Source organism: Apteryx rowi, unplaced genomic scaffold (assembly GCF_003343035.1).
Source record: "Apteryx rowi isolate R43461 unplaced genomic scaffold, aptRow1 scaffold_442, whole genome shotgun sequence".
NCBI lineage: Eukaryota > Metazoa > Chordata > Aves > Apterygiformes > Apterygidae > Apteryx > Apteryx rowi.
This window is the reverse complement of record NW_020450697.1, coordinates 377,312-389,153: the sequence shown is the minus strand read 5'-3', so window position 1 is coordinate 389,153 and position 11,842 is coordinate 377,312. Positions and strand designations below refer to the sequence as shown.

The window sequence follows — 11,842 nt, the reverse complement described above, 5'->3', positions numbered from 1 at the left end:
ATAATTGTCACCAGCAGGAGAGTGGATAATTGCAGGAATAAACCCAGTGCAGACCCGCAGCGCGGCGTTGGTGGTGTCCGTCCCCAGCATAGGGTGCTCGCAGGAGCACATGCGTCCGCTGAAGAACGTGGGGCAAAACGCGGTGCAGAGGCAAGCGTTGGGGTTTTTCTCTTTTTTTCTTGTGATCAGTCTCACACCTGCATTCATTTTCCGCAGCACTAAACAACCTTTTTCATTAACCCTGGGCAACCTTCGACCCCTGCCACCCCCTCGGGCTTCGCCTTTGTCCATGAAGCCTTGCTGGGGCTGTGACTTACAGGTGGTTACCGTAGCTATGTACACTTGTTTTCCATGGTGCACCGTGCACTTAACGGCTCAGCGGGACCTGCAATTTCATACCTCTCACGGGGCAAGGGGTTGGTTTGCATGTGCTTTTCTGTTTTGTGGCTCATATGGTATCAATTACTATTTGATGGCAACGCCAGGCCCTGGGCCTTTTGCATGTTTGTCCTGCGAGAAAGATCTGGAAGAGCCGACATCTGGTTTTGATTGCTGCAATTGCAGGTTGATAGAATAAACGCAGGGTGAGGTGGGTGGGTTTTCCTTCCGGCCCTTTCCACTCCAGGCTGGTAATGTGCTTCACTTGTGGAGCTGCTCTTTTCATCATCGCCCTCCTCCCCCACCGCCCGCTCCCTCTTCCTCCGGCTCCAAAGCACCAGCAGCAACAACATGTGGTCTGAATTAGGGACCTGCAATTTTAAAAAGTGTCCTTCTTCTGCTGGTGACCTGGGGCAGGTCGGTCCGGGGAGAGGGGAATCTGCTCCTAATGTGTATTAAAATACAAAAAAAAATATTATTATTATTATTACTTTTATTTTGGGTGGGAACCTAAGTGCTGGGGTGGTTTGTCCTTAGTCAGCGTGGTGAGGTGGCAAAACTGGAAGGAGGATGCTCCAGGGGCCGTGTCCCCACCTCTGGGGGCAGCAGCCTTTCCGCACGTGCACATGCACCCAGGAAGGACTATTGCCTTGGGGCAAAAAGACCAAAAAAAAAAAAAAAAAGGAAAGGAAAAGTCATAGGGAAGGGATAATGCTCTTTGACGTTGCTGGTGAAGGTGTCTCGCCTCTCGGTGCGGGCTGTAATATCTCCCCAGCTTTTCGCTTTTGCCTCCCGCAAGGAGCGCTTCCCGCTTCCTCGGGATGCGCCTGGAAGAGTTTGTCCTTCTGCGCGAAGCTGACATCTGCTAATGCGGAGCAGATTGCTTCGGCGAGCAGGTTTGCTCTCCCTGACAGCTCTGATAGCCATTACGTTTTGCCATTTGGTAACGTACTTATAATTTAATAAATGTTCTCCTTGAGATCTTAATTTTAGAGGAGTTTCGCCATGTATCTCGAAGTCTCCAGGCTGTTGATTGATGGGTTTATTCTCCTCACGAGCGTCTCCTTCTAGCAGGTGCCTATTTAAGCGGATTGCGCCGCATCCGGAAGCGCGCGGCTCCGCATCGCTGTGGGGTCTCGCGGCTCGCACGTCGCGTTCCCGCCAGGCGCCGGACCCCTGGCAGGGATGAGGAGCCTCCTTCCAGCTTGCCTTTCCCGGGGCTTCATCTTAATTTGGGAGGAAACCCGAGGTCTTCCGGCAGCGGCAGAGCAGAGGGGAGAGAGGGGGCGTTCAGACGCGCAGGGATGCGATGGGAGAGGAGAACCTCCGGTGTCCCTTTGCTGGGCCACCTCCATCCAGCTGTTGCCGGACGGCCGGGAGGGAGGAAGGGGGTGGCGAGGGGTCCCGCATGCCCTCCCCGGGGCCGGCTTGGGCTCCGTGCGCGGTGCGGGTGCGGGAACCCCCGGCTCCGCGCACGGCGCTCATCCCTGCCAGATCAGCGCTGCTGGAGACCCACGCAGGAGCCCTCGAACGGCGAGAAACGGGAAGATTTTGAAACGCGTTCTGAGCAGAATTAGAGAGAATTCAGGAGAATTAGAGAAGACAAGGTGGTGGGAACGTGCAGGCAGGCTCCCAGAAATCGAAACAATGTGGTAATTTCTTCATCGTGTCGTATTGCAGAATGGCTTGTTTTTCCCCAGATTGTTGTTCATCATCTCTCCAAGCCTCCCAGCATGAGTCACAATCATTTGCTAAATTCAGACTCTCTTTAAGAATATTAACGTCTTTAAATCTATAATGGATTTTCTGTCAAATCAGAAAGTTGGCTGTACACATCTGCAGCTTGCTCCGTTTCTTCTTTTTGTAGACGGTGTGTTACCATTTTTGCCCGTGGTATAAACTCAACCTGCTTCTCTTTCGCAATTCTGGATCAAGTCATTGGGTTGTCTTTCTTTATCAACACTCGTTCATGATCATTTATGTGTGTGTTTAAGTTAGGCACAATTCCTGCTTTGTAAAATTATCTGGCAAACATTTATGGATGGATTATCAATGTGACTAAATAATACTTTTTTTTTGTTTTTTTTTTTTAAACGTTATTCGTTTTGTGGAATAATGGCAAGAAGACATGGGCCAGTTAGATTATTGCATGTTCATACAGCTGATCATTTCCTGCGCTCTCTTTATTGCCTCTTGAAAATGCTACGGTCCCTATGATACAGGGGAAAACAAATCTGTAGACTTCTGCGCATTTTAGTACGGAGGAATTTCCATGCGTGCTCTTAACTCATGTCATGATAACATGAAAATCTTAGTGTGATAAAAACCTGACAATAATGAATATTTATATTGAAAGACTGGCTCTTCTTAAGGAAATACAGGATTTAAAAAAAACACCCTACAGCTCCTTAAATTCATTCTTATGACTGAGCCTGCCACAGCAAAATGAGTTAATTTGCTTGACTCCAGAGGCTTTCACTTTGTGAGAATTTTGCTATAAAACCAACAGGGAAAATAAATGTCTGTCTTTAGCGAGGAAGAGTTACACCCAGTTACATGACATTTTGTAAGCTGGCATTTATTTTGGCTATCTTTTCCATCACTTCATGACCACTAAAATCTGTCTACCCTCTTCTTCTCCTTTTGCTGTTTTTGTTTCCTTTACTTCACAACTTCCAAACTGACTTGCACATCCAGAAGCTGCCCAGGGTAGCATTTGCCAAAGTTTTCATTCATCGTTTTTATACAACTGCTAAGAACAGTAAAAAATCACCAAACATGTTTGACCCAGATTTAATTGCAATCTTGTCCTGGCAAGTTTCCTGTTGCTAACGTTGAAGATTGATTACAGCTGCTGGTATGTGAAACCTGAAAGTAGATACACGCCTGTGCTTTTTACACCTGTCGGACGCCTGGTCATTCCAAACAAGCACATCCCGAGGAAATGCAAAATCCTCGGCGTCGGCATGCGAAGAAACACTGGCATATGGTTTCCCTTAAATTCATTTCACTGCTGGCTCTATGAATTCTGGTTATTTCTGAAGTGTTTTCCTATTGAATCATTCAGAAAGCAGAGCCGTGCAGAGCGGGGCTGCGACTCTTGTGGAATTTGGGACAAAAGAAGAGCCATCAGCAGAAGCAGCCGGTTTCTGTGCTCAAACGCGGTAGTGCCCGTGTGCCTCGGTGCCGCTGCTCGGGCACCCGCGTTTAAGGATCCGGCCCTGCAGTTTTATGACTTAGCTTGACAGCAAACAGCGAAGCAAACCCATGAGTTAGTGGACAAGTCAACCAGCAGTGTGAAATACCCGCTTGCTGCCTCGCGGTGCCGCGGGAGGGCTGTTTCACCTTTGCAATTCGCGCTCTGCGGTTACTGCGGAAAGCTGCCGTGCAAAGCCAGGCTCCCGCCGGCGGGAGGGGGCCTTTCCCTGCTGCTACGATTTTTGCTTAGCTGGAGTTACGCCTGAAATGGCTACAGGGAAAAAAAAAAACAACACAGGCGCTAGATAGAGGCAAAGAAATACCACTGTGCAGTGGCTCTCGCGTGTTAGAGCCAACCCGAGACGGCTGCTGGGGAATACTCCATGCGAGCCTGCGCGGAGCCCGGCCAGGTGGGAGAAGGGAGCGAAACCCTTCCGGGGAGACGGAGCGAGGAGCCATGCCGGAAGGGGAGACGGGTGGGTGGGAATCTTTAAAACAGCGGTCGTGCGTAAGGGCGGCTTGGCGGGGCGGCGCGCCGCAGAGGACGGGCTTCCTCGTCGTCTCTTTTTACGTCAAGAAGCCACGTGGTTTTTCCCAGGTAGGGCTCTCGCTGCGCAGTGGTTTGGACGTGCTGGGATCGTCGTCACGCTGGCGAGGAGCTTGTCCTTTGGGTTTTCGCTCCCGTCGGCACACGCAGCCCGCGGACGAAACCCAGCGCCAGGAGCAGAGCAAAACGCCCCAAACCCTTAAACATCCCGTGATACAGCAGGATGGAGCAAGTACTCCAGATTGGACACCACGATGCAGTAAAGCTGTCCTAAAGCCACCCGTTACACCTCCTCGAGATACGTCGGTGCAGTGCATCTGTTCTGCAACCAGCGTGCACACCACTTTGAAAGTACCAGAAGTGCCTGCTGCATGTTTTATTAAGGCATCGGCGTGCTGCCTTTGATGTTAGTGCCTCCTCCTAACCTGTGGGTTAGCCTTCTGCATTAGCATACCGTAGATATGTGGAAGCATCAGACCTATTTTTTTCATCCCTGCCCGTCTTTAATTTGACAGTAGTTATTTTAGCATTAAATCTGGAGTTCGGATCTCTTTTCTAAAAACCCCTGTATGGTCATTTGCTGATAACTTGCATTAAGCGTTTGTGAAACGAAGCGCTCCCGCTAGCCAGGAGGCAGCCTGGAGAGCGGGAAGCAGCGGGAAGGGGGTGCGAAGGGGGAGTCCTCCGTCCTCGGTTCCTCTGCCTTGCCGTTGACCATTGGGCTGGCTAATGTGTCCCGCATCCCTCGCTCGCTACATCTCTGGGGCTTTTCAGAGAGGCCCTTGTCCCCTCGCCGCCTGCCCTGACCCCCTCCCTGGGCTGGAGCGCAGGAGATGCGTTTGCAGGATGCGGAGGGCCTGAGGCCAAGGGGGATGCTTTTTCCCCCCCTCACAGGTTGAAACCCTCAGAGATGGCCCTTGCTCTTTTGCATGACTTTCACAGAATGGTCGAGGTTGGAAGGGACCTCTGGAGATCATCTGGTCCAACCCCGCTGCTCAAGCAGGGTCACCTAGAGCAGGTTGCACAGGATCGCGTCCAGGCGGGTTTCGAATATCTCCAAGGAAGGAGACTCTAGCGTGGCTGATGCGAGAACTGCAACGCCGAGGAGGCCGGCGTTAGGTTGTCCCAGCGCACGTCCGGTTGCGTTGTTTCACTTGCTACGCCTTCGAAACCTTAATTCAGCTGAACGCTGATGCTCGAGGAGGGGGTTCGCTCGCGCGATACTGGTCTGAGGACATCACGTGCTGATGGAACGCAACCCCATGTCCATCATCCCACCCGCCTCTCCTGGTCGGCTGCCGTTGACCTTGCCGTAGAGCCGCTTGAGCGCTCCCCTTCACGGCCGTGCCGCCTCCTTCCCGCTGGGCACGAGGCCGCGGCAGCTGCTGGGATTTCTCCTCGACGCCGATTTCCCCCCCAGGCTCCAGCCGCGTCCGTCGCACTGGAGCTCCACGAGGCAGCGGACGGTGCAGGCAGCGCCCAGCTCCCGCGCGGGTCCCGCTTTTCCGGCGGAGAAGCGCCGCGATGCAAAGTGGCGGCCGGGCGGGCTTCATGCCGGCGCGTCGCCCTGCCGGCTTTCGCTGTGACCTGGGAATGCCGGAGCAGGCTCCCTGCCAGCTCTGTGATCTGCTGCCTGCTGCAAAATGGAGGCAGGAAGGTATCCATTTTCATCAGGAGATGACAGTGCCTCGGTCTTCCTGACCATCTGGAGACAGCGACTTCCAACGCAGAGCCCGAATTCCGGGGAATATAGAGCGCCTATAGGGAGAGGGAATAAATTAAACTCTGCCTTCTGAGCCCGGGCGGGCTTTTTTTTTGTTGTTTTTTCTGTTTTTTGGTTTTTTTTAATGCCGTCCCAGTTGATCTGAGCGCAAGCGAGGAACCCACCAGAGATTTTGTGCAGGGCAAGTTAACAGAAAACCTCTGGTGTGTTAGTAAACAAATGTAAGTAAATTAGCTTTTTGGCACACGTGCGAAGTTTATTGCGCACGCAAATACAATAAGTCCTGGAGAAGGCGGCCTGTTTCCCCTGGTGTGTACACACGCTGCGTTGGTGGTCCTGTGTAGGTCCAGGTTCTTAACAGTCCTTTCAAGCTTCTCGGGAAAGAGCTAGGACCATGGGAATTTAATATCCCAAGACATGTTTATAATTTTCAGTGTCCCTGATAATGCTGTTTCCTAAATCTCATTTTTCAGTCGGGGAAATAATGAGTGTGACGTCCTTGCGCTGCTTTCGTTTTTGTTCTTAAATGTGCGAAGTCTGTATACTTCCATATAAGAAAATAAGTATTGTTTCAAGTTCTTGTTTATTTTCAGCTCCTTAATGCTCAAGGAAGAACATATGTGCGTCTGTTTATTCATTTTATTTACAGAAATATATAGTTTGACAAATACCTTGCAAATATCCTTGTTTAAAGCTGGAAAATGTCAGGCTGGAGTTTCTTTTGAAGCTTAAAATTTATTTTCTAGTCACACATATACTGAGTTTTTTGTATTCTGAGAGAAGAATTATGTAGTGTTGTGAACTGATTTATACTGAGCAAGGTAAAAACTCAGTATTTCTTTCCTGCATCCTGCTAAAGGCATACTAAATTAGTCTTTTTTCCTTAGGTTTATGCCCCGTCAGCAAGCACTGCCGACTACAATAGGGATTCACCAGGTTATCCATCCTCAAAACCAGCAGCCAGCACTTTTCCTAGCTCCTTCTTCATGCAAGGTAAGGTGCTGCTTTCAGAAAGAAATCTATTTTGCATACATTTTCCGTGTTTGTATTTTGGTTTATGTGTAGTCGAGACATACAGGAATATCACCTTGTGGTCTGTAACATTACCATTAAAATGAAGACCCGTAAGTTCCCGTTTGATCGTTACGTCTCGGAACATCTTGTTTTGATCCTGCAGCGAAACGGGATAATGAATAGCTTGCCAGGTTCTTATCATCTGAGTTACTGGAAGCAGTTTTTTCAGCATGTGTGTGCACATACATTATGCATATACTAAATGCACTCGAATTCATGCATGTACTTTGTGTATTGTTGTTTTTATGCTAATGAGAAAGATTTTATCTTAGGTAAAGCATACAGTGCTACGAGTACATCTATATGTTGTGTATGGAATTACTGCAACCTTGTAAAAATTAAGCACATAGTTGCTCACATTTGAGAATGGGTTAGTGGATTTTACGTATTCACCGTTACCGTGTTGTATTTCTTGCAATGACTACATGCAAGTAAGATGAAATTCCGCATAACTTTGTAAATAAACCTCCAAGAGTTTGGGAGCATCCACCTAGAATGAGGCTACTCATCTTTTGCCACATTTAGGGCAAAATAATTAGCTTTTAAACACTTAAGCAAATCCTTAGCTTTGGGCGGATGAGTAAATCTGTGTGACTGAGGAGGCTAAAGTATCCGCAGGACAAGGGAGGAATCGGTCGCAGTGCCGTGCCTGCTGCCACCCTGCCGGGTCATTAGGGGCGGAAGCAAGACGGGCTTGACGGGGATGTCAGTAGGAATGGTGACCCACGTTGTCCCCTCCGTTGGTGCAGAAGTCTACATCTAGGCTGCTTCCCGACCCGGGAGGCAGGAGCAGCAGCTCCAAAGAAAATGGTGCTCTTGGCTTAAAACAGAAATAAGTACCACTTAAAGAGCAAACTGTTACGAAACTCCTACAGAATTATAAAGATTTCTATGAAATTTCAGATTTCTGATGATATCAAATAGTTATACTCTGCAATGCATTCCATATTTTTAAATGTTATCTTCTCACAGATTTGTATTGATGACATAAATCTCATTAAATGACTGTGCAAACAACTATGGGAAGATTATCCTAGAAGTGTTGCTGTTGCCAGCAGGTTTGAAGGATATGGATAAGGCCAGGTTGAAGCTGAGGCATAATAATTTTTTATTAGACCAACTCTTGTAGTTTGAAAAAGCTGACGACTTTTCCAGCCCACATGCCTTTCTTTGAGGTCTGCTGATCGTTATGGAAGAGTTTTCTTTTTTTTATGTTAAAACCATGGCATTCTTCCAGTAGAAAATATTTTTCACTGGATCATTATAACTCCATTAGAAAATACCTAGTTAAACGCAAAATGTACAGCTAGCTCTTTCACTTGGTAACATGTGGGGAACCCTGTTTCATAATTTTTAGTGCAAATTGCACCTTGACAGTGAGTTCAATGGAAGGGTGGGTGCTATGCATGTTAGATGCAGAAACACTGAAATCCCTAAAAGACGACACAGTGCAAGTGGTGCTACTTTTTTTTTTTTAAAAAAAAAAAAAAAAAGAACCCAGACAACCAAAAGCCAAAACCATCCAAACAAACAAACAAAAAAAAGCCAGCTCAGAAAACTCTCTGGATTTGGAAAAATTCAAAGTTCGGGACATATCAGATCACTAACCAACTTAAGGCATTGTCCCAAGCTCGTTAGCCCAGACTAATTCTAATGAATAGACTTACTTTATTTCATTTCCAAGCTCAGGCTTTTGTCCCTGGTGAAATTTGTTATAACTGAGTTCATATACTTGAGTTCAAGATGCTCCAGAAGGAGTAAAACTGTGGGAAACTTCCAAGCAGAAGATACGTGACTGGCATGAGGTTTGTCAGGACGGCGCTGCTGCGTGCTGCTGCTCCGTCCGGCCTCATCCTTCCTTTAGGAGCACGTCTTCATGGCAAAGCCATGTGGCGTCAGAGTTCGCAGAAGGGCAAAACCGAGCGGTTGTGCAAGACTCTCTTCTTTCTGTGTTGCAGATGGTCATCACAGCAGTGACCCGTGGAGCTCCTCCAGCGGGATGAACCAGCCCGGCTACGGAGGGATGCTGGGCAACTCGTCTCATATTCCACAGTCCAGTAGCTACTGCAGTCTGCACCCCCACGACCGCTTGGTACGAGGGGCGCCGGGGGGTTGCGGGGCGCGGGCGAAGCGGGGCGCGCGGCCGCCGGGCGCTCTGGACCTCTAGCGCATCCCCGTCGCCACGCAGGCAGGTCACACCACGAAAACGTTCCCCCCGCACCCTCGCGTGGTCTCAGCGCGCCGGGCGTTCTGCAGAGCCGTGGCTGGGGAATCACAGAAAACCTTCTCTTGAGTATTGGGTTTGGACATTCAGCGTCTTGCGAGAGAAGTAGATGTTTAAACTCAACCGTGTGATGGTTTGGGGAGCCCTCAGGAACGGGAGCGGACGAGGCTCCCATTGGAAAGGCAGCAGCTCAGAAGCTATCCGTATTAGATGCAGAAATAGTGAAATCCCTAAAAGACAACATAATGCAAGTGGTGCTTTTTTTTTTTCTTTTAAAAAAAACCCAACCCAAACAACTAAGTTTCCTTTCACAGTTGCCACCCTGTGTAAAATGCACTGAAAGAGTGCAAGAAAAAATTGCTTTTCCAATCTATATGTTTAAACCAACACAGACTTTTATGCTGCCTCTGTACATCTCTCAGCCTCCACCAGTGTCGCTGGGAAGGGAAAAGAGGAGAAAAGAGGTCTTTGTAGACCCTTCTTTTCCATGCGGTTTCAGCAGACCAGCGCTGACCAGCCTTTGGTGCTCGTTACCTGGCCGTCACCCTGCGGACGAGCAGAATAAAATTGGAATTAAATCTGGTTTGAGCACACCTTAGGGGATATTCTAATAATCAGGGCTGAATTGATTAGGTAGCAGTAAAACTGTATTGCATCGGTTTAGTTTTGGGGGGGGGGGGTTGTTTGTTTTGTTTTGTTTTTTCTTTTGGTAAAGGAGGAGGTCAAGAAATGAACAGACTGCTAAAATGGAAGTCATTTTTCTCAAAATGTAGGTAATTTTACAAGTAATGTTTTCCTATTTTGTACTTACGCTTTTTGTTCTGGAAGACCATTGAAAAGGAGAGTAACAAGAAGTACTGGTTTTAAGGGAGGAGTCTGTTGCTTTAAAGTTTAGCAGAAACTTCCTTTTAGGAATTAGAAAAATTAAATTCAGTTTTGCAAACTGAGAATTAATTTGCAAAACAGATTTTTAAAATCTTGAACTTAATGAGGTTAGCACAGTCCTATGTAACAGTAATAGGAAGTCAAAAGCAAAAGAAATTGCCTCAAAAACTGCTTAATCATGTCCTTATAAAAGGCATAATTAGGGCACTAAGCAAATTTAACATTGCTCTGAAGTGACAAGCATATATTATAAAATTGAGCATACCTTTAAAACCCAATTTAATCTAATTTGTTATCTACACTGATACTAATTCATCAGAATTAGGTGGTTTTTGCGTGGCGTCAGTTCAGGTAGAGTTAAGACTACTGAGTGCCTTCCTTGTGCAAGTCTGAAAACACGTTTGCATTTCTTTTAAGTGTACCTTGATTCTGGATTTCTTGTAACGCATAATGGTTTTCATGGAGAGTTGAAATATCTCCCCGAGGTAAAGAGGGCTGGGACATCCCACCTAGACTCGCCAGGATGTTTCTTCAATGTCGGAATTACTATTTGTTCTGCGTCGTAGAGGTGGTGGGACCTCACATCTCTCACTGACACCGGTGGGACTTGTAGGTGCTCAGTGCCTATGAATATGAAGTTCATGTTAATTATTTATGGTAAATGTTTGTAGAGGCAGAGCCTGCTGCATTTCAGGTAGCGCTGGGAGGGAAGGGAGGCCAGGACACTCTAAGTGTTCTTTGCATAATTTCTCTTGGAGCATCGATGAGAGGTCAGTAATTCTCCTGTAAGAAAAGCCTGTCGAGGAAAGCTGGAGTGGTGGTGGTTCAGTCCCGGCACGTGTTCCCAACGTCCCGGGGAGATGGAGGTGCCGGGGCAGGCGGAGAGCTGTTGTCTGTTATTCTGACTTTCTCAGGCATACTAGTGATTCTCTAAATAGATGCTTTGCATACGAAGAACAGCTCTCAGATCTTTGTCTAAAATGTTTGGCAATGACGTTTTGATTTCTTCCCCTGAGAAATGCAAAAATCACAAAACACCGCTTCAGTGTGTGTCGTGGAGCAGAAGTTTAGCAGGGGAGGTGGAATCGCTCGGTTTTAGGCTGTTGACCGAAGCAATCGTTTGTTTTCTCGCTTCTCGATCATACGACAAATTCTGTTCATCTGTGTGATTTCAGCCAATCGGATTTGGGGTTGAAGTCCTGGAGTGGTTTATAAATGAGTCAAAGCCCAAAATCTTTATTCAGACTTTAGTCAGAGTTGATGGCGGTTTTTCCATGGGTAAGAAAAGTAGGGTTTGGCTTAAGTTTACTTTTTTTTGATATAACTTTCAAATATCCTGTAATTTGGTACTGAACTAAAAAAAATCCTGCAAAAATAATTAAATAGTAGAAATGAAGGAATTGACACTTTTTAGCCAGCTTACTTTGAACCGCATAAGGAGACAGAGGGTACAAAGATGATGTTGCACTAGCGTTATAATGCCTTGATCCCGGGGTAGATACTGTTCGGTTATTGGTATCCAGCTACCTTTATTTCCAAGGAGCTCTTGTATGAGAGTCTCCAAAACCTAGAGGTCTTCTGCATGACCTCTTCCCCTTGGGAACAGTGCTGCGATGGAGATAAAAGCTGGGCATGTTCTAGCACTTGTCTGCACACAGTGTCTTACACTGATTAAAAAAAAGACTCTTTAACAGTGACAAACTGCACTAATGGAAGCCAGGTTTAGAGTAATGTAAATTCAGCAAAAATTTGACCACAGCAATGTTGTGTCACAGTGATGAAGGTCTGTGTGGATCCAGCCACATAGCTACCA

General features: G+C 47.3%; 1 protein-coding gene across 7 annotated transcripts in view; it reads left to right on the top strand.

Moving 5' to 3' along the window:
- Positions 1–11,842, top strand: part of TCF4 (transcription factor 4) — a 212,870-nt gene that overhangs the window by 164,305 nt on the left and 36,723 nt on the right. For all 7 annotated transcript variants that reach the window (XM_026076922.1, XM_026076924.1, XM_026076923.1 and 4 more), the window contains 2 exons: positions 6,734–6,839; positions 8,879–9,012. In XM_026076922.1, coding sequence (XP_025932707.1) covers positions 6,734–6,839; positions 8,879–9,012 — 240 coding nt within the window. The remainder of the gene's footprint in view (positions 1–6,733; positions 6,840–8,878; positions 9,013–11,842) is intronic.